This window comes from Sinocyclocheilus grahami, unplaced genomic scaffold, assembly GCF_001515645.1.
Source record: "Sinocyclocheilus grahami isolate Dianchi unplaced genomic scaffold, SAMN03320097.WGS_v1.1 scaffold710.1, whole genome shotgun sequence".
In the NCBI taxonomy this organism is placed as follows: Eukaryota; Metazoa; Chordata; class Actinopteri; order Cypriniformes; family Cyprinidae; genus Sinocyclocheilus; species Sinocyclocheilus grahami.
The window spans coordinates 471,281-497,386 of NW_015505889.1; the positions used below are offsets into that span (position 1 = coordinate 471,281).

General features: G+C 39.0%; 1 protein-coding gene across 5 annotated transcripts in view; it reads left to right on the forward strand.

The window, feature by feature from the left end:
- dgkza (diacylglycerol kinase, zeta a) overlaps window positions 1-26,106 on the forward strand; it is a 127,629-nt gene that overhangs the window by 74,295 nt on the left and 27,228 nt on the right. For 2 of the 5 annotated variants that reach the window (XM_016244185.1, XM_016244186.1), the window contains exons 2-24: window positions 3,008-3,116; window positions 3,234-3,329; window positions 4,384-4,461; window positions 7,499-7,555; window positions 8,847-8,915; window positions 9,043-9,114; window positions 9,208-9,324; window positions 9,909-9,980; window positions 10,102-10,197; window positions 10,337-10,419; window positions 10,649-10,709; window positions 11,502-11,615; window positions 11,771-11,911; window positions 11,997-12,075; window positions 12,227-12,282; window positions 12,749-12,811; window positions 13,100-13,173; window positions 13,395-13,506; window positions 13,595-13,794; window positions 16,868-16,971; window positions 21,290-21,369; window positions 22,720-22,764; window positions 23,685-23,754. In XM_016244185.1, the coding sequence (XP_016099671.1) occupies window positions 3,008-3,116; window positions 3,234-3,329; window positions 4,384-4,461; window positions 7,499-7,555; window positions 8,847-8,915; window positions 9,043-9,114; window positions 9,208-9,324; window positions 9,909-9,980; window positions 10,102-10,197; window positions 10,337-10,419; window positions 10,649-10,709; window positions 11,502-11,615; window positions 11,771-11,911; window positions 11,997-12,075; window positions 12,227-12,282; window positions 12,749-12,811; window positions 13,100-13,173; window positions 13,395-13,506; window positions 13,595-13,794; window positions 16,868-16,971; window positions 21,290-21,369; window positions 22,720-22,764; window positions 23,685-23,754 (2,048 nt within the window). Of the gene's footprint in view, window positions 1-947; window positions 2,374-3,007; window positions 3,117-3,233; window positions 3,330-4,383; window positions 4,462-4,544; window positions 4,617-7,498; window positions 7,556-8,001; window positions 8,098-8,846; window positions 8,916-9,042; window positions 9,115-9,207; window positions 9,325-9,908; window positions 9,981-10,101; window positions 10,198-10,336; window positions 10,420-10,648; window positions 10,710-11,501; window positions 11,616-11,770; window positions 11,912-11,996; window positions 12,076-12,226; window positions 12,283-12,748; window positions 12,812-13,099; window positions 13,174-13,394; window positions 13,507-13,594; window positions 13,795-16,867; window positions 16,972-21,289; window positions 21,370-22,719; window positions 22,765-23,684; window positions 23,755-26,106 lie in introns of those variants that run through there. The other 3 variants (XM_016244182.1, XM_016244183.1, XM_016244184.1) reach the window with 3 other exon arrangements.

Genomic DNA, 26,106 nt, shown 5'->3' on the forward strand with positions numbered 1-26,106 from the left:
GCTTGAACTCTGACAGTGTCATGGTTATATTCACGGACTGTTTATGGAAAATGCATATTTACAGTGTGACTTTTTTCTTTATCGTTTATTTGCATTGCAGAATAATGTGTCAGTCGTGGTGTATTTTTTGAAAAAACAGTTACTCACTGGTGACCTTTAACAGTGTGGGAATCGAATAACAGGCCTGTGAGCTCGCATGACTTATGAAAGTTCTTTTCAAACGAGATCAAACTGTGGTGCTTGAGTTATGCACATCTTTTTTCACAACCAGCGTTGTTTATACTCTCTAGTACTTCATTTGTCTGTGAGTTTAATTACAAAATAGTTTTTCATTAGATTCCACTGTTTTTATTATCTCTTGTTAAATATAGAGTAACCGTATACTAGACTGTGTTTCATCGGACAGTAATGTAGGTGGTCTTTTCATATGAATGTGCTAAATAGAAAGACGTCTTATGAGCATTAATCTAATTTTATTCATTAAGTGTTCCACAGCATGTTTATTCTGACATATTTAGCTGGATATCATTATGATTATGATAATGTGTTTAAGGAGTTAGTGTTTTGTGTTTTAAGGCCTTGTTCAGACTGTCAGTCCAAATCCTATTTTTGTGCATGTCCGATAAGAATCGGATCATATTTTGGCAAGTGTGAATGGCAAAAAATCTCATGAAATATGATTTTTACAAAACCGTTTCAAGCTATATTGATATGTAGTTTGAAATCCTATTCAAATCACTTTTCTGGAAATCTGTTTCAGTCTGACCGCTCAGATTGAGATTTAGTGTAGCTTTTCTCACACCGTATAAAGTGTAAACACATCAGACGTTGTTGGTAGAAAATATGCTGAATGTGTTTGCAGAAATGTATGACACTCTTTTTCTGCGAAACACAAGATATTTAAAAAAATGTCTAATGTCCATACAATGATAGTAATTTCAGTAAAAAAAAAAATAATTTTTAGGTAAACTATCCCTTTAAGGGCACTATTGAGAAGTCTCTCTGTGGGATCAGAAAGAGTGAAGAGTGAGAGCGGAGATGACTTCTATAAATATCGCTGTCAGATACACTTTCTCCAGGTAACGTTACCTGAGCGCAGTCAGGTATATCATGACCACATTATACTCCTGAATCAATTGTTATCGTATGTCGTCCAGTTACGTAGCATTGCTGATTAAAGGAGGTTTCATTTTCTTGATTACGATTCAGACAGATACTCGGATGCAGAGGATTTAGATGGTTTTCTTCAGCTTCATCTGAGCTGCTAAATAAGTCACACGGGTGAGAACTTAAGAATAGAGTTGATTGGCATTGAATAGCACTAAATAGAGCTGATTGGAGTGATTAGTGGTGGTCTCATAACCCATCATTGTTATTTCAAAAAAGGTCAAAGGAATAGCACTGCATTCATGGAGACAGTCGGACCAGATTTGTTCATGTGTGTTGTCTGTGTATTGTGTGCGCTGACTGACTCGCTCTTGCACCCACAGCATCCTCTGGGGAAGACATCAGTCGTGGCATATAGTGTCTTCTCTTATCACCGAGTCCAATGGATGCATTGTTTGGCCTGCGTTTCAGACGGAAAGCCTGTGAGCCAAGCGGACACAGGTGCTCCAGCGTGTCACTTCCAGTGAGTAAAGCGCGCCGGCGCTCCAGCGTGGGCCTGCCATCAGCTGGCCTGGCTCAGAGACGCAGGTCTAGCTCTCAGCTACAAACCAGCAACGTGCCGACGGGAGTCATTCAACACAGAAGAGGACACTTCACCAGAAGGAGGTCGAGTGGTGCAACAGCCTGCCTGACCCCACGGTTCGCTATCCGACGGAGACAGGCTGCCAAACACCGTAGCATTTATGCCCAGCTCCTGGGCCCATCACTGCTCCTGGCTAGTGTGGTTCAAATGAGTGAAGATCACGAAACTGAGAATAAGAGTGCAGAAGAATACTCCTCTCTCTCTGATAGTGACTGTAGCCAGGAGGAGCACAAGCAAGCAGGGATGGACTTAGAGTCAGAGTCTGATAAGTGTATGACGTGGTTGGCTCAGGGTGTGTTGGCGGGAAAAAGTATTCAGCCCCGCCCCCTCATCCGTGCCCCACGTTGCCTGCGGCGAAACTCCTCACACCTACTTCCTGCTGAGGCCGTTTACCGGAGCCCAGCCTCTTATGGGCTGTACGGCCGTTACCGTAGGACCAGTCAGGCACAGGGTCTGTCTAATGTAGGTGGATTGTGGGCAGGGAGGCGAAATTCTCTTGCAGCTCGAGGATCAGTTGAACTGTACAGGACGAGCTCCCCTTGCTGGACGGATCTCGGTCTTTCACCCACACTGCAGGAAACATACTACAACCCACAGATTGACACATGGAGTGCGTTCCTCTCGTATGTAGAGCCCTAACTACAGCTGTATGTCTTAATATGTGTGTGTTTGTACCAGAAGCTATTTGGACTTTGCTATCACTTTTTGTTGCTGTGGGTATGTGAGAGCATGTCTCTCTTGTCGCTTTTGGGGAAAAACATTTTTTTATCAGCACTACATAATTTCAACCCCAAAGTGAATGACCTTAATGCTAGCCTTAGCACTCCAACAGTAATTCCAATATATGTGATTAGTAAGGAACTTTGTCTCTTGTATTCTTTCAGATAATTTGAAACAATAGTGAACTATTCCTTGAATTGTATATGCAAGAAATATGATTGGTGGAGTTTGAGAGCAGTGGGTTATTTTATGAGTGTCAGTTTGGAGTGCAGCTGAGCTGAACACAAAGTTTCAATGTTTCTGTTTCTCATTCATTTTTACTCTCTACTTTCATTGAAATATCTCTCTTCTGCTTTTTTATGGTTGACATGTGACGCACACTGTTAAACAACAGTACTCTGAATCTTTTGTTTTGTTTGACACTTTTACTGTTCTTCTTTGTGTATGTGTAGATCCGGGCTATACATTGAGTTTCTGACTGTTTATAATTTTTCCTTGATGTTTTATGGAACCTTTCTGTTTTGTGTTTGTTTGTAGGAAGGCCATTGCCAAGTCCGGTCTCCAGCACCTCTCATGCCAGCCCAGTGCTGCAGTGTTGGCCAAGGGGGAAACAGACAGAGAAATCCGCAGCACAGTGGACTGGAGTGTGAGTAACACAAACCCAAATAATCTAGACTTCAGATCTCTCTTCTTTGTACTCTTGATAGAGCTACAGTTTCTTCCTCTGGTTTCACATTTAATTTGATGCTTTGTATTTGAGCAGGAATCAGCTCTGTACGGAGAGCACATCTGGTTCGAGACTAATGTCTCTGGGGACTTCTGTTACGTCGGAGAACAGCACTGTTACGCCAAATCCCTGGTGAGTGTGTGTTTGATAGGAATGTCAGTATATGTCCCTCTTTAAAGGGGTCCTATTATGCTCTTTTACAAAGTCTTGATTTTGTTTTGGGGGTGTACTAGAACAGACTCTCATACCATGTTGTTTGAAAAACATTATTTTTCACATATTTTACATTATTACAACACCTCTCTCCACTGTCTGTTATGAACGGCTCGGATAGTTCTTGTATCAAATGAAGGCCCGCCTTCTGAAATACGAAATGCGCTGTGATTGGTTAGCTGGGTCAGTGTGTGTTGTGATTGGCACCACTCGGCGCCTGGTCGGGAAATGTCCTGCCCCTTACCATAGCCTCCTGCAAGCTTCAGTGTAAATATTGCATCAAAATCAAATCAATTTAAACCTGGATGATTGTAACCACTCTAAGTTCGTCTGCCTTGGAAAAGCAAGCATGTCTCCGATGTAGTGATAACACTCATTGCCTTCTCTAGTGCAGCTCAACCAGGTCTCGTCCCATTCGTCGATATTTGTGATATATCAAATCCCGGAAATATGCATTGTAGTCCAAACGAGTCATTCGTTGTAGTTTTTAAAAAGTGATTTCTGTTAAATAAATTATCTCCTTTTGAAGTGGACTTTGAGCTTTGTAACTTTGCAGATCTTTTTTTATGCTGAAACGGCAACATCACAGACTAACTAAAGTTGAAAAAGTGAAAGTGAGTAAACAGAGGAGAGTAAATAGTGGGGCGAAAGTGAGATGCAGCAAATTTTAGATTCGAGAGAATAACAGATTGTATAATATACAGCAAAATGGTGATGGAGAATATAGAAATAGATGGAAGGTAAAGGGGGGAAAAGAGAATCTCTCAATTGAACATTTCTCTTTTTCACTCATATTTTCTCTCTTCGTGTAATGCTACCCTCTGGTGGCTGGCTTGCAGAATGCATTGCATAATTTCAACTTTCAAATTGTGTGCATTAAATCATGATTTAGTTCTTTTGATTGTAAATTTTATATCAAGTGAAGATCACCTGTCAGAGTAAATCTAATGTCTCTTTTTCCTGGTTTTCACAGCAAAAGTCTGTTGCTCGGAAAAAGTGTGCTGCTTGCAAGATCGTAGTTCACTCCATCTGCATTGAACAGCTGGAAAAGGTGAGTGCCATTACCAGTGGAAACACAAAGGTAGAGTCATGATCTGACACTGCATCACAGACCATACGTGTTCCTCCCTTCAGTTATTGGACTGGAATGCTCCACCTCAAGGGGAGGGGCTTGATGAGGTGCCTCTCAAAGACCCATCATTCAGAGTGAGAAACTCTCTAGCTTTTTCTCCGACTCGGCTGGGGCTAATGGATCACTCACACATCTGATCTTAGTAAAGACTGGTGACTGTCTGGCCTGATAAACCTAGAACAGCCAAATAACAGAATCCTGTTAACATCTGGAGCCACTTTAGCTCTCAGTCCATCCAGCCTGTGAAGGGGGCATTCAAATGTTTTTTTTTTTCAACTTAATTGGTTTGAAGTTAAGACAAAATCTGGTTTAACCATGCAATTCAGAAAGGTTTTCTTGCCAGACATATTCCGTTTCTTATTAGTAGGGGTGCTCCGATCAGGATTTTTGAGGCGATCATAGAAAGCAGTATCTGCCGATACCGATCACCGATACCGATCTTTTTAATGCCTTCTTTTTATCATTTATAACTATTTATAGTGATACCCCAATCAGGATTTTTAGACATTTATTCAGGCCTGAATTTCATTTTTGAAAATGGGGGGAATTCCCCTCTTAGGTGACTCTTGTGAGAGGAAAAGCAGCTTTCACAGGAGTCCGCTACTGATCCATGGCTGTTTACCACAAACACAACATTTATCCATTATTTTGATTTCAAATCCAAACATTGTCACTGAAAATGCTTTTTCGGCATTGCAATTATTTTTTTTTACACGGTACAGTAATACAATCTTTCACAGACATGTTTAAGCATAATAAATATAAGCAACACATTATTCAATGCTTTTTACTTTTGCATTTACTTTAGATTTATATATGAAGTTGCTCAAGCAAGTGGCAAAACATTTAAAATACTTTTCTTATGTTATCACAAACTTACCATTGACATAAACTGTCAGCCTTTCCTTTTGCACAGAAATCTTTATTACAAGCATTCCTGTGGTTCATAAAGAACTTTGTTTTCCTACGCACGAGTGCCATCTATTATTGCCTTTTTTATCTAAAAGTGCTCCTTTTCCTTTAAACCTAGCCAAAAAGCCATATGTGTTGACTGTGAAACACAGTAGACTTTAATAATATGCATTTATGGTGTAATTACTACATTTTCGTGTCAATCCATGTACATATTTACTGCAAAAAAGTAAACTTTTGTTACTTTAATTCAGCGCTTGCAGTGCAGCAATAGACTCTGTGCGGAAACGATCTCTGCACTTTTGCAGACACACCGCTACTGAAGCGCACTGCTGGACATCAACTGTGTGCAGTGTGCACGCTTTATTAATCTGTTAACATGAGCGCAGAAAAAATACGCACCACATTCGCACTGCAAACGGAGTAATGTGAACCTGGCATTATGTGTGTGCGCTGCGAGTGTGCATGAACGCACGGTCTCCAGGAGAGCGTGCGAGCTCTGAATGGTTAAACACTGGCAAGAATTAAAAAGTAATGCAATTTATAAACTTTACGATGACGATTTTGTGACTGTGACACTGCCTCGATTGTGCAAGTGACAATTCCTGTGTCAACTGTGCAGTGTGCAGCTCTCTTGTAGACAGACACGATGTGTGGTGATTTGAAGAAATTTGCATATATATGTATATAGAGAGAGTGATGATTCACTCACGCTGTTTGTGAAATTACGCCTCACACAAGGTTTTCAAATTACTTTACAAGTTATTTAATGAAGAAATATGAAGGTGAGTACCTCACCTTCAGCATTATAATTGTTTCACCCAGGCCGGGCGGACAGAGATTGAGACGGTGCCGCTGCATGTCATGCCAAACCTCTCTCGGCAGCGTCATCAGCTTGAGATAGTTTTTTTGAGATCGGCCTTTATAGAGACCGCAGATCAAACATCCCAACGTGATTATCGGCCGATAGTGATCGGTAGCCGATCAATCTGAGCACCCCTACTTATTAGTACCTAAACCACTATCCGTGTGATTGGGCAAGTCAGTGTCGGGTTGGTGGAGTTTTATTTTATCCAGGAGGCACAGATCCTGTGTGCTCAGTATTGAATCTGGCTGGTGTCTTCAACAGTTTATGCCTGGAATGTGGGGCTGATTGTGGTGAAATGATGTTTGATCAGGGATGATTTTAATCATACTTCACACACTAATCAGTTTAACAAACTCAGAGAAGACTTATGGCGCTTTTCCACTGCGTGGTACGGCATGGTTCGGCTCGGCACGGTTTGTGTTTCCACTGCAGTTCAGTACCGCTTTAGAGTGGGCGGGATTATTCACATGTCGTTATAGTTGCGCCGCCTCTACTACCACGACTCCTAAAAAAAAAAAACTCTTTCATTCCGGTTCGCCCCATCAAGCTCTCGCTGGATCCGCTCCTCTGCTATCAACGAGAGGAACGTCTGTACTTCCGCAACAGACAACAAAACTTTTTGGTTGTTAAAAAAGGTGCGCTCGTTCAAAACAGTTGTGTTCGATCCTTCGCTGGCTGTGCTGATTTAAATCTAGCGGTTCTTTTGTGTTTGTGTCGCAAGTTCAGTGACGCAGGTAGTGACAATTCTCTCCGGCCAATCAGTGATCAGCAAAGGTCGCGTTTTGGTAACGGTACGGTTCACTTGAAACCCCAACCGAAGTGGTACTAAAAAAAAGTACCAGGTACCAGGTACTGTACCCAGTGGAACCCCCCACCCCCAAATGTGAACCGTACCTAGCCATACCGTGCCGTACCATGCAGTGGAAAAGCGCAATTAAAGGCAAGTGGTGCTTCTGGTGTTTGTTCTGTTCTTATACGCTTTTAAAATTCCAAAATTTATTTTTCCCTCTTTAGAAGTATTGAGCTCAGTTGGGAATCTCCAAATCTGAGCTTGTTTTCTGGAAAACAATCTATCAGTTTGTGGTTTTGATGAGCTACTGTATGATTCTTAGGGTTTAAATTAGGGTCAATACTGAATAGTATTGTAGAAAATAAGGTTTTTTCATTTTCTTTCAGATAAACTTCAGATGTAAACCATCTTTCAGGGAGTCCGGTTCACGGAACATCCGGGAAGTGAGTTTCTTCTTTTCCTCTTCTTTATTTTATTTTTAAAATAACTCTCCCATTTTGCCTGTTTTCCGATTCTGTCAAACTTATTGCTGTAAAACCTTCATAGCTCGATATAAACAGCCAACAGCAGTCTGCTAAGAGACCGTTTTTATTATTAAGATAATAAGTTCTTCATTTTCTTCATTGTTATTTGTAAGTTTAAGATGTATAAGTAGCTGTCTGAATGACCCCAGACTGTTTACACACACACTTTAGGGGCAGGTGCTGTTTGCTGTTTAAATCTTTCTTTTACCCTTTTTACCCTCTGTTTTCCTTTTTACACATCCCCTCTGTTGCTCTCACTGCTGTAATCCATCCCACGTCTCATCATCCCTATCTCTCCATTGCACTTCTGCTCCCTCTGTGTTCCCTGTCTCTTCCTTGTTTCCCATCTTGCCTTGGTGGGTTAGCATACCTGGCGACGCAGAGCTTTCAGAGGTCGCCGTGCTTTGGAGCAAATGAGAGGTGCTGCAGCTAAATGTAGTGCGCACACCTCTATCACACAGGTATCACACACACACACCTTTACTTGGCTAAATGAGGGCTTGCGCATTTCTTTTGTTTTAAAATAAATCTAATTACAATTACTACAAACTAACTAGTTAGTTAAAATTAGATTTTTTTCGTGTTTACAACAAATAGATAATGATCCACAAATAAATTTAGTATATAAATGAACATTGTGCGAAAGTTTCAAATCTGTTTGTACTCTCTGAAGTAACGCAAGTGTGGGAAGTGTGTCAGAAACTGAACAGTGCATTATAGTTATTATAAGGGGAATTACAGTTCGCTCCATTTTCTGTAATCATGTCACATCTGTGCCACTCACGTCTGGTACAGACATTGTGTAAGCCCAAACTATAACACTTAACCCTAAAAGACAACTTAAAACTACAAAAACGTATATAATTAATTTATACTTAATTTTTATAACTTAAAAAAATCTGAATGATCTTTCGTATGGGTATTTCTAAGGGAGTTTGTACCCAAAGTATTTAAGTATTAATTTTCCAACACTCACACAGGCATTTCATCATGGCGTTCAACTCATTTACAGACATTTTGGATACATCTCCAGAGGTTTTCTGTTCTCATGATTTCTGTTCTGCTGTCTTCTCCTTCAGATTTTATCTTGATGCCCCACAGCATAACCCCACAACATTACTGGTTTGATGTGGCATTTTTAGCACAGATTGTCATAATCTGTGAATGGCACAGCTATATGAGGTCTTGTGTGTGTTTTTTTTTATGACAGCCAGCAATAGTGCGACACCACTGGGTCCATCGGAGAAGACAAGAGGGCAAATGCAAACAGTGTGGAAAGGTGGGTCTAATAGATCACAAGTGTTCAGACATAATCTGTTTGAGACATTACATATATTACATGTACATTTCAAAAGCCTAATGAATGAAGACTAAAGTTTATGACAGAATCTGATCTCCACCTACAGGGGTTTCAGCAGAAATTTGCCTTTCACAGTAAAGAGATTGTAGCCATTAGCTGCTCCTGGTGCAAACAAGCAGTAAGTCTCTCAGGCTATATGCAATAGTGTGTTGTCGTACTGTAGAGTATGTAAATGTGTGTAACTTTCCTTTCTTTCTCTGTCTGTCTGCAGTATCATAATAAGGTGACATGCTTTATGCTGCAGCAAATAGAAGAACCGTGTTCATTAGGAGCACATGCCGCCGTTATAGTACCTCCTACCTGGATCATACGGGTTCGCCGACCTCAGGTATTACACATTACTTCTCTATTAGGATTGTTGGGCAGTTGTATTGGAAACATCCACAAGTCGAATTAGATAAAGAATTGAATTTGGTGGCTGTGTAAATTATTAAGCAGTGCTATCAGCATCTCTATGGCTAAATTAAATGTAAAACGTGAGATGTAAACACCTTCGGTACAAACCCCAAGGCATTCTGGCTGCAATTTCTGCACATTTTCAAATCGTGGTGTAGTATTACTTTTTCAAACATTTTTTAAGAAATGGTCTGGTCTGTTTTACTATGTTCTGAAATGTTTTTGTCTTCTTGAATTGTTTAAAAACTCCAACATACAAAATGTATGAGACAGCATTCTTTGTTCAGCACTCAATTAGAATAAGTATAAGTAGTTTAAAGAAAAAAATGGCAGTTGTGTTCTGTGTTTTCCATTAATTTTAAACGCTCAGAAACTGTATAGAACCAGAGAGCATTTTTATGCTGAAATGTAAATCTTTTCATCCACAGGTACTGTAGTTTTCCATTGTGTTTCTAATGATTGTGATTTCGCTGTGGAGTGCTTTTGTAATGTTGTTGTGCTACTTTTTAATCGTAGTCCTCACTAAAGTCAAGCAAAAAGAAGAAACGAACATCTTTCAAACGCAAATCCAGCAAGAAAGGAGCAGAGGTATGAGTACAACCAAGTAATTGTTTAGTTTGCCCAGAGGATGATTCAATTAAATAAGCAACTTTTTGGGGGGGGATATTTACATCTTCACCCCAGTCACTTTCTTTTTCTTCTTTTCCAGGAGGCTCGATGGAAGCCCTTCATTGTGAGACCTATTCCCTCTCAACTCTTGAAGCCACTGCTGGTGTTTGTAAACCCAAAGAGTGGAGGAAACCAGGTATTATTATAACATGCTATAGCGAAAATAAGAAGTAATTATTTAGTATTAATTATATTAATAATAATTAAATAAAACACAAAAATAATAATCACCTATATCAACTTTCCCCCCTCTGTTCTCTCTCATCTTCTCTCAGGGAGCTAAAATCATCCAGTCCTTTCTGTGGTGTCTGAACCCTCGGCAGGTTTTTGATCTCAGTCAGGGGGGTCCTCAGGAAGGGTCAGTACCTGCATGTGGAATACTTCACAATGGGGGTTCCATGTTTTTGTCATCCGATCCCCTTTAACAGCTTTTATTAGCTTTTCATCAACAAAAGCAGTTAGTTCCATCACGGTTCGTAGGGTAGCTCTGCTTCAGAAGAACAATACTTATCTGTCCCATTGTTATGATGTGTTTCAATAAGATGATTGATATTTTTATGTATATTCATTCTTTTTATATGTTTTAGCTTGGAGATGTATCGCAAAGTTCACAACTTGAGAATTTTGGCCTGTGGTGGGGATGGCACGGTGAGTGAGTGAGTGTGTGTGTGTGTGTGTGTGTGTGTGTGTGTGTGTGTGTGCGTGCGTGTCTATATGTGACAAAATAATCTGCTAAGAAATAGTCTGTGATCACCTAGTGTAGCTGTTAGGCGAATGGATACTGTAGGAATTATGAACCCCCTCCAGCAAGGAAGCGGCACTGCAGTCTTATCTCCCAGCCTGTGAGCGGCGTGAGAGATGATTCTCTCGAGTCATAATACTATTCACTATTCAGATGAGTCATGTGTTTGAGGAGTTTTCTGACATATAGTGCTGATGTGTGTGTCCTGGTTTACCCCATGCTGTCACATCTCCGTAATCCGTTTGTGTGAGTAATTAAGAGTGTTAAAGGGGAATCATATTTCATACCCTGACTTTGATCCATGAGAGAGAAGTTTGGGAATAATGCCTTAAGCCCAACTGAAATAAGGAGTTTTAATCCACCCTTCCCATCAGTCGTCTTACATCCTGCTGAACAGCCGAGTTTCTGTTTTCTGAGTTAAACTCTCCATATATTCATATTCTCCTGTGTTTTTCTGTGAGGTTCTCTAGAATTGATGTGATTTTACAAAACAAGTTATCTAACTCTAACTTGTTTGTTATTTAGGTATTATATGATTTTAGCCGTATGGGTATCTGATAGGGACATTTAGATTTTTATGGATTTTGTTTTTTAAACATTTTGAGCATTTCTTTTATCTCTCTCTCACACGAATACACACACACACACACACACACACACACAGACACACACTCACGTTAACTGATTCTTTGTCTCAGGTGGGCTGGATTTTGTCCGCTCTTGATCAGCTGCAGCTAAACCCTTCTCCTGCTGTGGCAGTACTTCCTTTGGGCACGGGAAATGACCTCGCTAGGACGCTAAACTGGGGTGGGGTGAGTTGACCTTCGGTTTGAACTCTGCACAGTCAGACACATTCATTCCAAACATCAGTCTAAATTTCATTGTAATTCATGTAGCATAGTCTGCTCATCCATTTATAGAATGGTTTGATGAATGGGCATATTTTGTACAACCCGTATGCATGTAGGGTTACACAGATGAACCTCTGAGTAAAATCCTATCTCACGTTGAGGATGGGAATATTGTACAGCTGGATCGATGGAATCTTATTGTGAAGCCCAACCCAGAGGCGGGGCCAGAGGAAAGAGACGAGCAGGTGACAGACAAGGTACAGTAAGAGCTCCACCTGCAGTGCTGTTTCTGTTTGTATCTGTAAGCAGCTGAAGAGTGATTGATGTTTCTCTTCTCCACAGCTCCCTTTGGACATCTTCAATAATTACTTCAGCCTTGGGTTTGATGCTCATGTGACTTTAGAGTTCCATGAATCCCGAGGTTGGTGTAAAGCCACTATTCTGTCATATAAATGTGACTATTTAATAGCAAGACAGTGGCTGTGTAAAAGTTAAGGCTTGAGTTTCTTCTGCAAGGTCAGATTTATTGGTGCTAATTGAGATTAATTATGGTTTGTCCTCTTACTCTTCAGAGGCCAACCCTGAGAAATTTAACAGCCGATTCAGAAACAAAATGTTCTATGCAGGGGTAAGTGAAGCACATAAACTCAAACAGCAGAGTCCTCACAAAGTGCTCACTTCATCCTGTCAATTTGATCTAACTGTGAATGATTCATCCATGCATTTTTTTTTTCTTTCAAGTTTTGACATTGTAATTCTTAATCAGAATATTGTAACTGGATCTTCCAGTATGCTTGGCTTCTCTAATCATTTAGTCCACCTTATCTCCACCTCTTTCTTACAGTCAACTTATAGCTAACATTCTGATTTGCCAATCAATAAACAATGCATAGAAACAAGTCCCTGCCCAACATTTTCTTTCTTTTCAATAACTTGAATGTACATCACAATACAGAGAGTATCTGAGAATCTGTCGCTGCTTCTGGTACATCACAACTTTATTGATCCAAAACCCCTTCGTTAACCACAACATTAAAAATGTGACACTGAGTTGGTGGAGACTGAAATGTAAATGATGTTTCCTTTTTCTACAGACAGCGTTTTCTGATTTCTTGATGGGCAGCTCCAAAGATCTGGCTAAACACATTAGAGTGGTGGTAAGTATGGAAATAAACTAAACAAAGAACCCTTTGTGCAGAACAAGAGGGGAAATATGTGTGTATGCCTGTGTGCGTTTTGAAATGCAAATGAATATGCTGTGTTTTTTTAGGTTTGAGTCTAAGTCTTTTTGCATGCTTGTTTGTTTGCATTTCTTCCTCTTGGGGTTTAGCACTGAGAGATAGTGTGCCTAAATCTGAGTTGCAACCTTTTTTCTGCTGACTGTTGGTTTGTTTTGCTGATGTATTCAGTTTATACCACTTTCTTCTCTTTCTCATTCTCTGTAGTGTGACGGCACTGATTTGACCTCTAAAGTGCAGGATTTGAAGCTGCAATGCCTGGTCTTCCTCAATATCCCCAGGTAACACACTAAATCATTTTCTGTGATTTGTCTGTAAGTCTGTAAGATGTTTTTGAAAGAAGTAAACTGTAATACTGTGATTTTTTTTTTTACAATTTAAAATAACTGTTTTCTATTTGAATGTATTTAAAAATGTATTCATGTGATGGCAAAGCTGAATTTTCAGTTCTACATAAATCTGTGTGAAGATCTGCATGTTTGGATGTTCATATTAATCACAGGTACTGTGCGGGCACTATGCCATGGGGCAATCCAAGTGAGCATCATGACTTTGAGCCTCAGCGTCATGATGATGGCTGCATTGAGGTCATTGGATTCACGATGACATCACTGGTATGTTTCAACTACCTGAATTAGTTTGAAGTGAGTTTTTATAGTACGACTGGTGAATTTACAGTCCCTGTATTGTTTATGACTGTAGGCTACGCTGCAGGTCGGAGGTCACGGTGAGAGGTTAAATCAGTGTCGTGAAGTCACCCTCACCACCTTTAAGTCAATCCCCATGCAGGTGGATGGCGAGCCTTGCAAACTAGCTCCATCTGTTATTCACATCTCCCTGAGAAACCAGGCCAACATGGTGCAGAAGACCAAGAGACGCACATCAATACCACTGCTCAATGAGTGAGTGCAACATGTGGATGCTGTGTGTATATTATGGCCATCTCGATTCATATATATATATATATATATATATATTTACTACAAGGGTACCGTGGCAAAAAGATGAATGCTGTTTTTGCTCCTTTGACAAGCGCAGTCTGCTCTGATTGGCCAGCTGACCCAGTGCATTGTGATGGCCGAACACCACAAGCACTCGTCGGAAATGTACCCTTACCATAATCGCTGGGTTGTGCTGTTCTGTTGTAAATCAATCTTAACCAATGATTCTTAATTGCATCTACTTCCGGAAGGCCAAATAAAGTGCTTTTGCTTTCTCACTGAAACACAGCGTCTCCCTGACATGGCTGCATCAACACGACTTCTGTTCCTGAAACCACGCCTTCTTTCTTTGCGTGCACATTTGGGCGCCATTATGCTAATATTTCCACATAGTGACGTAGACATGTGGGGGCGTGTTAGAACGAGCCGTTTTAGGTAGGTGTGGCTGACTCTGAACTTTTATAAAGAATATCTCTTTGGATTTGAGACTTTAGTCTTTGCAGCTTTACAGATCTTCTTTATGCACCAAGAGCTTGTAACACTCCAAAGAGAAAGGAAAACTTGAAATCGCATCATATGACCCCTTTAACACCATGACAACTTTTCTCGACTGCGGTATCTTGCTTTCGTCTGTCATCTCCGACGATGTGACATTTTGTGTGGCAGTAGTAATATGTTATTGCCGCTGGTTTCAAAAGTAGCTGGTGATGGATTATTTACAATATTATCTTGTGAAGTATTAACATGATATTAAATATCACGGTTATCACCAGTACTGGTGTATAGCCAGTGGTGGGAGTAGCTTTACTTCGTTACTGTACTTAAGTACATTTTTCAAGTATCTGTACTTTACTGGAGTCGTTTTATTTTGAGTAACTTTTACTTTTACTTCACTACATTCCAAAGCATAAGATCGTAGTTTTTACTTCACTACATTTCATAAAACATATCGTTACTCCTTATAACATATCACGTGCTCTGAGACGCAGAAGCGCTGTCTGATTCAAGAACGAACTGATTCTTTTCAATGAACCTTTTAAATCGGTTCGCAAATCGCACCAAACGATTAATTGACGAATTAGAATGAACCGGTTGCAGTTTTTCTCGAGTCGACAACTCACTGATTCAAATGAACCGTTTAGTGCGAGTCTCCAGTGAACTGAATTCACAAGTAAGAACCGAGAGATCTTGTGAGCGCGCGCGCGTCTGATGCTGCTAAAAGGAACTAATGTCGAATTGTAGGATTAATTATTGTAACTGAAAATCATATTTAGGTCAAAACTGTCAGTTGTTTGGGAACTAAATCTGCTGTAAAGGTTGATCTATTTAAGCCCACTGAAATGCTTGAATGCAGACACATCAACATCTGTGTCTCTATTTTAGGTTAAAAACAAACCTGAAACATTAAAATAGCACAGACTAAATAAAATAATTAATGCGCGTTCATATTCCCCACTGTCATAACGTTATCAGTTTTATTAAAATGCTACGCATTTAGCCCTATGTGACGTCTGTTTTTATATTGTTTATCAACAGTATACATTTTTATATTGTTTGTATTAACTAGCCGAGTAGACATATAAGAATATTTATTCATAACCATACTGAAAATAAGTAAATATTGTTAGCTGATGCTAACTGTCTAGCTAACAAGCTTGCTGGTGCAAAGTTGAGGTCATTTTTAGATATAAAGTCCAAATATTTTTATTCAACCACCTAGATAGATTACATCTGGGGGAAAATAAAGGATGTGATGTTCAGAACATGGTAACTACAGTAATTACCAAAGTGGGTAGTGATGCACTCTGGGGGCATTTGGCCAGAGGTGTTTTTTACACCACAGACAAGGTTTGAGAAGAAAAAAAATCATTATGAAAATATAATTATATTTTCCTTAAAATGTTCTTCCTAACTTCAGGCTTTATTCTCATGTCATATATAACTGTGATGTTCTGCAAAACAACAAGCTTTAAAATATTTTTTTCTTACTGGTGAAAATCAGATGGTCAAATCTGTCTTCTCTCAGGTACATCGCAGTGTAGGCTTCATAGTGAACATTACTACATCACTCTCGTCAATGTAGTCCATAATATCAACAACAAAAATATATCTTGACGACTCCATATAGTGGATATTTTGGGAAAATTCCTGGTATTTTGAGCAATAGGATTATAAAAAATATGTGCTAATATAAATTTAAATTAAGTTGCCTTTATAAAATTGCTAAATAAATCTATCTATCAGTACTTTTTTACTTAAGTACATAAAAAATCAAGTACTTTTGTTCTTTCACTCGAGTAAAATTGAAAAAGGAGTACTTTTACTTTTACTGGAGTAATATTTTATTATAAGTATCTGTACCTTTTACTCAAGTACTTGATTTGTGTACTTCGTCCACCACTGTATATAGCAAAAAGCTGGGTATGTATGTGATATGAAGGAAACGGTCTGCAATTTCTGAATGAGATTTAAAGAGCATGACTGCTCTTTAAAAGGGTGCAGCACCAAAATGCATGTAGACACACACAAACATTTATTTGGTTTGAGCTGATGTTTAAAAAAAATAGTCAGAGTGAGCAGAAAGTTAAACTGCTGGATTGATGTCTCTCTATTGAGCTGTTACTGAAAGTGTGAAAATTTAGTGTGATTTATTCACTGTCACAGTCTCATTTCTTTTCCTTGGCACTTGAAGTGAATATATTACCCTCATAAATTGCTGCTAAGGACAGACAAGCTTGCTTAGTCCTGCTTAAATTAGATAATCGCTCTCTCTCAGGTTTTGTTCATTTCACACTTGGCCGATTTGAGGTGAACGAATTGTATCGACGGCAGATAGGCCCGTAATGAAACCTCGTTTAAAAAGCTAAATATCGGAAGTGGAGACAGATTTAATTAGTGTGGTGACACTGTACCTAGCCAAGACAGCATACTCACTGTTACACACAGCTGTTATCAAAAGCTTCATTTTGTGCTGTACATCTTTTGTGTTTGCATGTTTTTTTTTTTAATTCTATGAAATTTTTTTTTCATCCAGCAGTCAGCAGCCATTTCCAGAACGATTACGGATCAGAGTGAGCCGTATCAGCATGCATGATTATGAAGCTCTGCACTACGATAAGGAGAAACTCAAAGAAGCTTGTAAGTATAAAACACACACATTACAGTCCAGAAAATACACTTGCGACCCCTGGTGTGCTGTGATTAAAGGGTTAGTTCAAAGCCATAACCATGTCCTGAACACTGGAGTGGGGAAGGGCTGTTATGTTCTTTCTAATTAAAGGAAATAAATGATTAAAAGGGATTTAAGGAAATAAAGAAAAAGTAATTAGAACTTACAAGAAATTCTAATGGCCTGTTCACACCAAGAACCATAACTGTAAAGATGGCTATTACGATAAAGATATTAGCGTTCACACCATTGAACGATACTGTTCTGTTTATTATAAGCACAAAGTGCAGTTATGTCGTCTGCTGCTTTAAATGCGGAAGCGCTTTAAAATCAGGTGGATTCTGATTGGCTGTCAATGTTTTTATTGTTTATCTGCTGGACAGAAAACATTCTGTAAGACATTCCATTGATATAATTCCTCTTTGTTGTTATTGTTATAGTTATGGTGTGGACGTCCCTATTTTCACAGAATTATGTTAAAATTAAATTACAAATGGTAAAACTTTTTTTTCATCCCAACAACAAACAGAGCTGCATGTGCTGGGCAGCATCAAGAATATCAAATATTGGCCATTTCTAATTATTAGGGGGAAGTAGGGAAACTTGTCCTCCTCAGTCCACTTGTTAAGTCTGACGTCACACATGCTGGTTCGAAGGTTTTCAAGTGCTCTATCACATCCCAAAAGCAAACAGCATATGGTGCTAGTATACACTCACTCTGTGCTGTAATACTACCGAAATATCATGATCCTAACCTTTATCTCCATACAGAAATCTACGTTGACCAGACAGAAATTCATCTTTTCTGAATCGTTAAAATATTGGTGACTGGGACGCTGTGAGCTCAGAGAGTGTAGTGTACACAATACGTTTTTAAAAGCTTAGCTTAAATCTGTGCTTTAAATAAGCAGTGCTCATAAACGTCTGTTGAGATAGTATTCTTCTCACTTGAAACGGACTGGAGACTTGGACTCAGAAACCCAGAAACGGTATTTGTTATGTCAGGACTTAACAAGCAGATGTCTATAGCGGTTATGGCCGTATGTTAGCTCACTCAAAAGTGGACAGAAATCTCTTTTGAGATTTTATTAAAAATTATTTAATTTGTGTTTTTGTAAGAGTACATGATTCAAGCTGCAGTTGTATTTCTCAGCACTAGGTGTCGTCCCATCTCTACAGTGAGTGATTATTCTGTGTACAGATGGAATTAAGTGGATCTTTAAGAATACCTTCAGATGCAGTTTAATGTTCCTATTGTGTTTTTGACAGAGCAATTTGTGCCGATCCATCAGAGATTTTAACGTTACACATTTCTGGTTTTGGCGATACATCAGCAACTGTTCCCAAAAATAAATTCTTAGCTTCACAATAAATTGTGTGAAAATTTTGTTTTATCCTGCTAGTATGCAAGAATGTCTTTGTGTGTGTGTGTGTGAGAGAGCAAGCAACAGTAAGTGTATACACAGTAGTACATGTGCAGTTATAATCAATCTCGGTAACACTTTCTATGAAGCCCATATACAGTGGGTACGGAAAGTATTCAGACCCCCTTAAAATTTTCACTCTTAACAATATTGCAGCCATTTGCTAAAATCATTCAAGTTAAGTTTTTTTCCTCATTAATGTACACACAGCACCCCATATTGACAGAAAAACACAGAATTGTTGACATTTTTGCAGATTTATTAAAAAAGAAAAACTGAAATATCACATGGTCCTAAGTATTCAGACCCTTTGCTGTGACACTCAAATATTTAACTCAGGTGCTGTCCATTTCTTCCGATCAATAAGGGTATTCTTCTTACGGCATTATAATGACTGCAAAAAAACGTATAATATGTTATACCATCTTATGAATATTCATAAGAACAGTTTTAATGTATTATAATTTTTTACTTATTTGTGGTTATAGCTTTTAAGAGTATGATGATTTATAACACACAGTGAACATGTTGCATCCACTTAAGTTACAATGGATTATATTTCTCATAGTTATAATGTATTCTAAGTCTCCTATCTTGCCATCTTTCTTATGCTACTTTACCTAAAGCAATCAAAGACCACTTATAGTAAGTATAGTAATGATGATAATAATAATAATAATATTTTTCTCAAACAGCCATAAGATCAGATATCAGATCAGATGAATGTGTAATATGACACATTTGCTTTGAATTATTTTTATTGTAATATCAGTTTGGTTATTTTGATTGTACCCTTTAGACATCTGTTGATAAGTAACTCTGCAACTACATGTCAACTAGCAGTCATTGGAGTATTAGTAGTATGTCTGCTAAATATATGCTAACACTTTATTTTGGTGGTTGGTTCCCCAACCAGACAAACTGACTGTAAGTAACTTTGCAAGTACGTCAACATTCTACCTACCCTAACCTTAACCTAAGCCTACTAATACTCTAATGAGAGTTAGTTGACATGTAGTTGCAAAGGTGCTTATAGTCAATAGACTAAGGGGACCATCAAAATAAAATGTAAACTAACATAAAACCATTGCTTTTTTTTCAGTTGAAATTATTAACTAGCTCACATCAAAATTAATATTAGCCTCACAGGGAACACTCAACACCTAACCACTCACAAGATGTAGTAAGATACTGTGCAGAACTTAAATAAACAATGTCAAGATATATAGCCCATTATAAATGTAAAAGTAGATTTAATATGGTGTTCCTTGTGTGTTATAAATAATCATAATCTTAAAAGTTATAACCACAAATGTGTAAGCATTATAATGTATTATAATTGTTGTTATGATTATTTATAAGATGATATAACATATTATAAGGTTTTTTATAATGCATTATGCATTCATTATAATATCTTAAGAATACCCTTATAATGTATTACAAATGTGGGCTTCATAGAAAGTGTTACCTCAGTCTCTGTCTAAGTATACATGACACAATGCGTAATCAGATAATTGAAGTATTAAATACTCATTGCACATCACCTCTGTTTGATTAACTTGTATACATGCTGCACGAAGCTGAGCTACAATCACATTATCTAGGCCAGTTAGTCAGACTTTCCATGATGTTCATTTAACATCATAAAAAGACAAATTACTGCTTTAACTGAAATTAAACTTTTAAAGTGCATGTCAACTGCGAGATAGCGATTAGCTCTTTGCTGTTCATACAGCTGTTCTGTACTCTCTCTTTGTGATACAAAAATATACCACACATCCCTGTGTCTCATCTGCTCACTGCTGTCAAGTCCCTCTTCACTCTTCAGAAGAGGCTTGACAATACCTCCAACTGAAAAGAAAGAGAGAGAGCGCAGATCAAACCTGAATTGAATTTGGGAAGGACTGTTCAGATGTTGCTAAGCAACCCAACCTTCCTCAATTGAAGAGACCTCTCCCATTTCTCGCTACTCTCTCTCTCTCTGCTCCTTTCTTCCTGCTTCCCCTGTCACTTTCTCTCTGTCTCACTCTCTCACTTCACACTTTGTCAGAGAAACTTGCCATCCTCTTGAGAATGCTCATTTAATTTAGAAATGTTACCCTGCCTCTCTGAAGCGTGTGAGACTCGGCTCAGGGTAGGGCATGACTGCTGCTCCTCCAGCTTTCAAATGTACACTACTGTATCTTCATAACGCTCAGGGTGGTTGAGTGTATCACGCTACAGTTAGGATCTCAGTGTTGGATCTATGCTTTTTACCCTTTTACTCTAAAGTGACTTGGACTGGAGAATAGCCATATGCATGAGAGGACACATGTACCCTCAGTAACCACTGCGGAAACATCATATTTCATCTTATTCTCTCACTGACAGCACATGTAAGAGCAGGCCTACAGCCATGTTTCTCCAAAATGCCTGCAGTGGTTTAGACTCTAGTGCAGATAAAATTGCCACATCCTCCCCATCACGTCCTATTACTGTCTGACCTTGTTTCATGAGGAATCTGTGGATTAGTTTGAATGAGTTTGATTGGGTCTGAGCCAGTGCGTGTTGCATACAACTGCCATAAATCATAATCATCAACTCTTCTGCTTGCAAATGTATTCACAAAGATAAAGATGTATTAGCTTATACCTTACATAATTGAAAATAGCATTTCTTTCTTTTTCTTTCTTTCTTTCTTTTGCTCTCTTCTTTTATTTTTACTCTTTCTCCCACTGCTGATCAGTATCTCCTGAGAGGAAAGAATGTGGGCCAAGTTTTTCACAACACACAGCAGACTGTTACTGTGAGCGATAGAAAGATTCTGTTTCTTCTCCTCATCCCTCGTTCTAACTTCTCTTTTTGTCTTTCCTTTTTGCAGCAATTCCACTGGGTCTCATCGTTGTCCCGGGAGACAGTGATTTGGAAACCTGCCGAGCTCACATCGAGAGACTACAGGAGGTAAAAAATGAGAGGGTGGGTTTAACAGATGGAGTGGGGTAAAAGTGAGAAATTAAGAGGATAGGAAAAGAGAGGAGGAGAGAGGTGTTAGAGTTTGATTAATGATGGGAACAGTCAGTCAGAGTCAGAATGTAATGAGGCAGAAGTTATACTGCACTACAGTACAGAGCAGTGGTGCTCAACTGAATTTGCTTTAGGACCCAGATTGTACATCTAGTGGCAACACAACACAGTATCACAATGGTTAATTATACAGTAGCAAAGATCTGCAACTCCCTTATGAACAGCCGTTAATGAAATAGGTATTATGAAATCAATGAACAAATTCATTTCAAATCATTTATTCACCGTCATATTGTTCCAAACCTGTTATGACTTTCTTCTGTGGAACATAAAAGAAGATGTTTTGAAAAAAGTTAGTAACCAAGCAGTTTTGGTGAACATTGACTGCCATTTTATGGACGAAAAAAAAAAGCATTTCTGAAAAATATCTTCTCATATATTCCATAGAGGAAAGAAAGTCATACTTGATAAATGATGATAGAATTTTAATTTTGGGTTAATTATCCCTTTAAATTATACATATTGTTTATTCATCTATGTTCTAGGTTAATGTTAACTAATTATATGTGAAAAATAATGTCTTTTCGAACAACCTAGTATGAGAGCCTGTTCTAGTACATCCCCCAAAACAAAATCAAGACTTTGTAAAAGAGCATAATAGGACCCCTTTAATAATAAATTAAACACAAAACTGAAAATGGCGCGACAGCCCCTCACGGACGACTGCTGCGCACAAACAGAACCAAAACAACATAAATAGTCCAGGCCTGGTCCTCTTGTCCTCCACTGTCGTCACTCCTCCTTTTATCCTTCCGGTGCTCCTCTGTGGGACTTGAGACCAGTGAGTGGCGCAGGTGTCCCTCATTATCTTTCACTCCACCGGCCTCACTCCGTTCCCACAGCTCTCGGCCCCGCCCCACTCGTCACATTATACAAATATAACTTCACAATTAGCTGAAAAACAGACCAGTAAGTTTAGAGGTATATGTACAGTAAATTATGGTTTAATGGTTCACACACACACACACACACTCTCTCACACACTGTGCAGCAGGTCAGAATGAAACACCCTTGGCAGTAAGGTTGTGTGAGTGTCTGGGGCAGAATTAAGTGTTCTTCAAAAAGAAAAGTAGTCTCAAAGTTAAATGCGTACATTCATTCACATGCTGTAGGGTCTTCTCCAAGAAACACTGTTGTCCATCTGCTCCAATCTGTATTTATCTGAACTGACGGGCTGATCTAATGGGCTTTGTGTGTATGTATCTAATGTAATGGGGTCTCCTGCAGGACTTTGTGTCGTGTCACCCATCTCTGCAGCGGCTGGTGCTCCAGGTGGGTGAGACACCTGCGAGAGGTGAGACAGGCACTCCTGGAGCACTTTCAGGAACAAGACTGGAAATACAGCCTGGACAATGAATCGAGAAAACCAAACAGAGTGCTGTTTGTACAATCAGATTTTGATAGGCATGCCTCCACAAACCCAACCTAGATAAACTTCAACAGCACATTTGTGTACTATAAAATTATGCTCGGAGGCAGACATGTTTACCGTGAGAGTGCATAAACCACTAGAGAGATAAAATAAGCAAGAGAGTTTGTCTTCACATACTGTAGAGCTTAACATGATCCCTAAAGCAAAGTATTCTGAAATTCATCCTAAATCTCTCCCACATCTTTCTCTGTGAGATTAGAGCACTCTAGCGCCTCCTAGACCCTAGTCTGTTTGCAGACGTGAAGAGAACCCTCGTTAGTACAGCATTCCCTCTTGACAGATGTTATGGGTGAAACTTCAAATAAGTACACATTACAGTAAGCGCTTACTAAGTTAAATCCACTCGATCAGATCTTCGTTCCCTGAAGATTTCCCCTGGGTCCTAAGTGCTCCTGTGTGCTTTGTTTGGATGGATGCCTTGGATCACGTTTAGCCTCTGTAGAGAATGGCAGCTTTCTTTATAGTGATGGTGCATGCAGGTGTTGTGTTTATTGTCTGCTGTGAGTGTAGTCTTTGTAATGTGTATTTGACTCTGTTGCATGACTTATGTAGATCTTCAATTGGCAGTTTGGTGCTTTAGGGAAAGAATCGATGTGACAGAAAATAATGACAGTCTGTGTGTGTGATGAAAATAGTAAACTTATGCACTGTTCATATACTGATCATTTGCTTCTGCAAAAACTGACACTAATCGGAATTCTATCAACCTTTCTTCTCTTCCCATCTCCTACCCTATATTTTCTTCTCCTTTCTTTCACAGGAAGGTGACAGGACCAAATCAAAGGCTTTGTCGTCTCAGAGGCTGTCGCCAAAATGGTGCTTTCTCGACTGTGAGTATTCTTTTCACAGTAGTTTGGATGTTAGAATTCAGAGTTAGATCTGGGGTACTGAACAGCAAGTGTGCCATGGTGGCCCTCAAGGATGTGGGCTGGAGCTGTGTTTATCAGTGCACAAAGCTGTAGGTGTTTGCAGTGAATAAAATGGCAAAGAATAAAGGTCAGAGATTCAAAACTGTGAGTCAGACCCACAAAATATTCTCTTATCAGTGCCAGAATCAAAGCTAGGAAAAGAGAAAGAGTCATGAATCTCCATACTAAAGAACAGAATCTACTCTGGCATTTCAGTGCTAATAAGGAGTGCCAAGATGATTACTGTCAGCAGGAGAGAATTACAGCCACAGGGAAAGATTATATTTTTTAAATATATTCAATACATTTTTTAAATTAATTCAAATAGAAAACAGTTATTTGTTATAATATTATAATATTTCACAATATTACTTTTTTACTGTATTTTTTATCAAATCAATGCGACCTTGGTGACTTCTTTCAGAAACAAGTCATACTGACCTCAAACTTTTTAATGCTAGTGTATTTATTTAAACAGTGCTTTATTGTTTGTTTGCACACTCTATCCTACAAGCCCATTATTGACACTATGCATACCTTTATGTGAACAGCTTTCCAATTTTTGCAGTAATCTCCTTTTTGATCAGTGTGAATCTGTGAAGATGTGGATTAATGTCAGCTCAAAGAAAAGTGGAGAATCGGACTACATAAGTCTTGAAAAGGATGCAACGTGTTCACAAACTAGTAATATCAATGCATACTTAAAGAATCTCATATAATGGCAACTAATTTAAAAAGACTGATAAGGGGGAAATGTCTTCAAGGAGTCAAGGCTTTTTGATGACATTCTTCAAATGTAAACATTCCCGAATGCACTGAACTTTCAAGGAGCAAAGACATAATTATACAAATTATGTATTCTATGAGAAGTGATAAATAAAAATAAATAGCTTTTTGCATACAGGTGTCACTTTTGTTGAGAGGTACATCGAAGCACTGACGCGAGTTGTGTTGAAAGGGCCATCAGGCTTTCCTCTGACAGCATCTCAAGATGTGGGGAGTCAGTCAGCATTATACACAAATCCTCTGTGACAGCTGAGTCACATTCACATAGATCCTAAACTGCTACACATCAAATACACATTCCCCTGTTCAATAATTGCATCTTTCCACCCTTTTTTCATCCTTACATTCCTGTCCCTCCTTCCTCACTTCCCACCGGCCCAGAGGAAAATTCATCTCCTCATTGTAAGACTAAAAAGCTTCCGAGGGCTTTATTACCAGAGCAGAGAACTGCAGGATGAGTCAGAACTTTTCAGAGGGATTGTGGCAGCACTTCTGATCTCTGCTCAGTCTTATGAAGTTGCTGCCAAGTAATTACCAGTACAAGCAGGGGCAAAGTCTGATCCGAGGCCAGTGTTACACAGTTTTCCTGGATCATCTCAGATAATTCCTGCCCCAGAGCAGATGTCACCAGAGTGTGAGGAATCATGTGCATTCATTACTTTTGCTGCAAATGTGTTATTTACAAGTATGAGGAGAAGCTTGTGGGAGTTTATGTGTGCATTTTCAGCACGTGCATTCTCTTTGGGAGTAGTTTGCATCGATGAGATGTGAGATCCACAGCAATCTCTCTTTTCCCGCTAATTAAAGGTGACATATCATGAAAATGATAACTCAGCCGGACTTTTGCAGGTTTTAAGTGCTATAATCAGGTCCCCGGTGCATCTACCAACCAAGGAAACGTAAAAAAAGATTAACCCAGTAACTTTGTTTTGGTAAGCCTTTTTCTGCAAGCGTCTGAGAAAATGAGCGCATCTGATTTCGCTCCCTTGGTGACGTGGCAAAGGGATCTCATTATAATATTACCGCCCCTTAATCTGTAAGTTTCCAACCACAGCGCCGTCATTTTGATTTCGCAAACACAACGGTGTACGAGCTCTAATGCCATGGTGAAAGTTTGAGCAAAACATGCTAACTGTTCTGTCTTTGGCTGCACAGACGAGCACAGAACACTATTTACAGTCCCAGCCTCAGAGGAGACAAGAGAGCAGTGGATTTATTGATTTATTTACTGTATATTGCTGCTGCCACACAGACCTAAAATAAACATGTGGTTTATTTCCCAGCAGTTTACCTTCACAGACATAACCAACTGTTTTTGTAACTCGTGTGTTTTTAACGTAAACTTGTGTATGAATGAGAACTTAGTTTAGTACTCACAAACTGTGACAAAACCGTATATCTGAAGTTTAAACTCATATGATTTAAAACGCATGATTTCAGCACGATAAAATTGATAATCAGAACCAAAACAGATGTTTTTAGCAGATA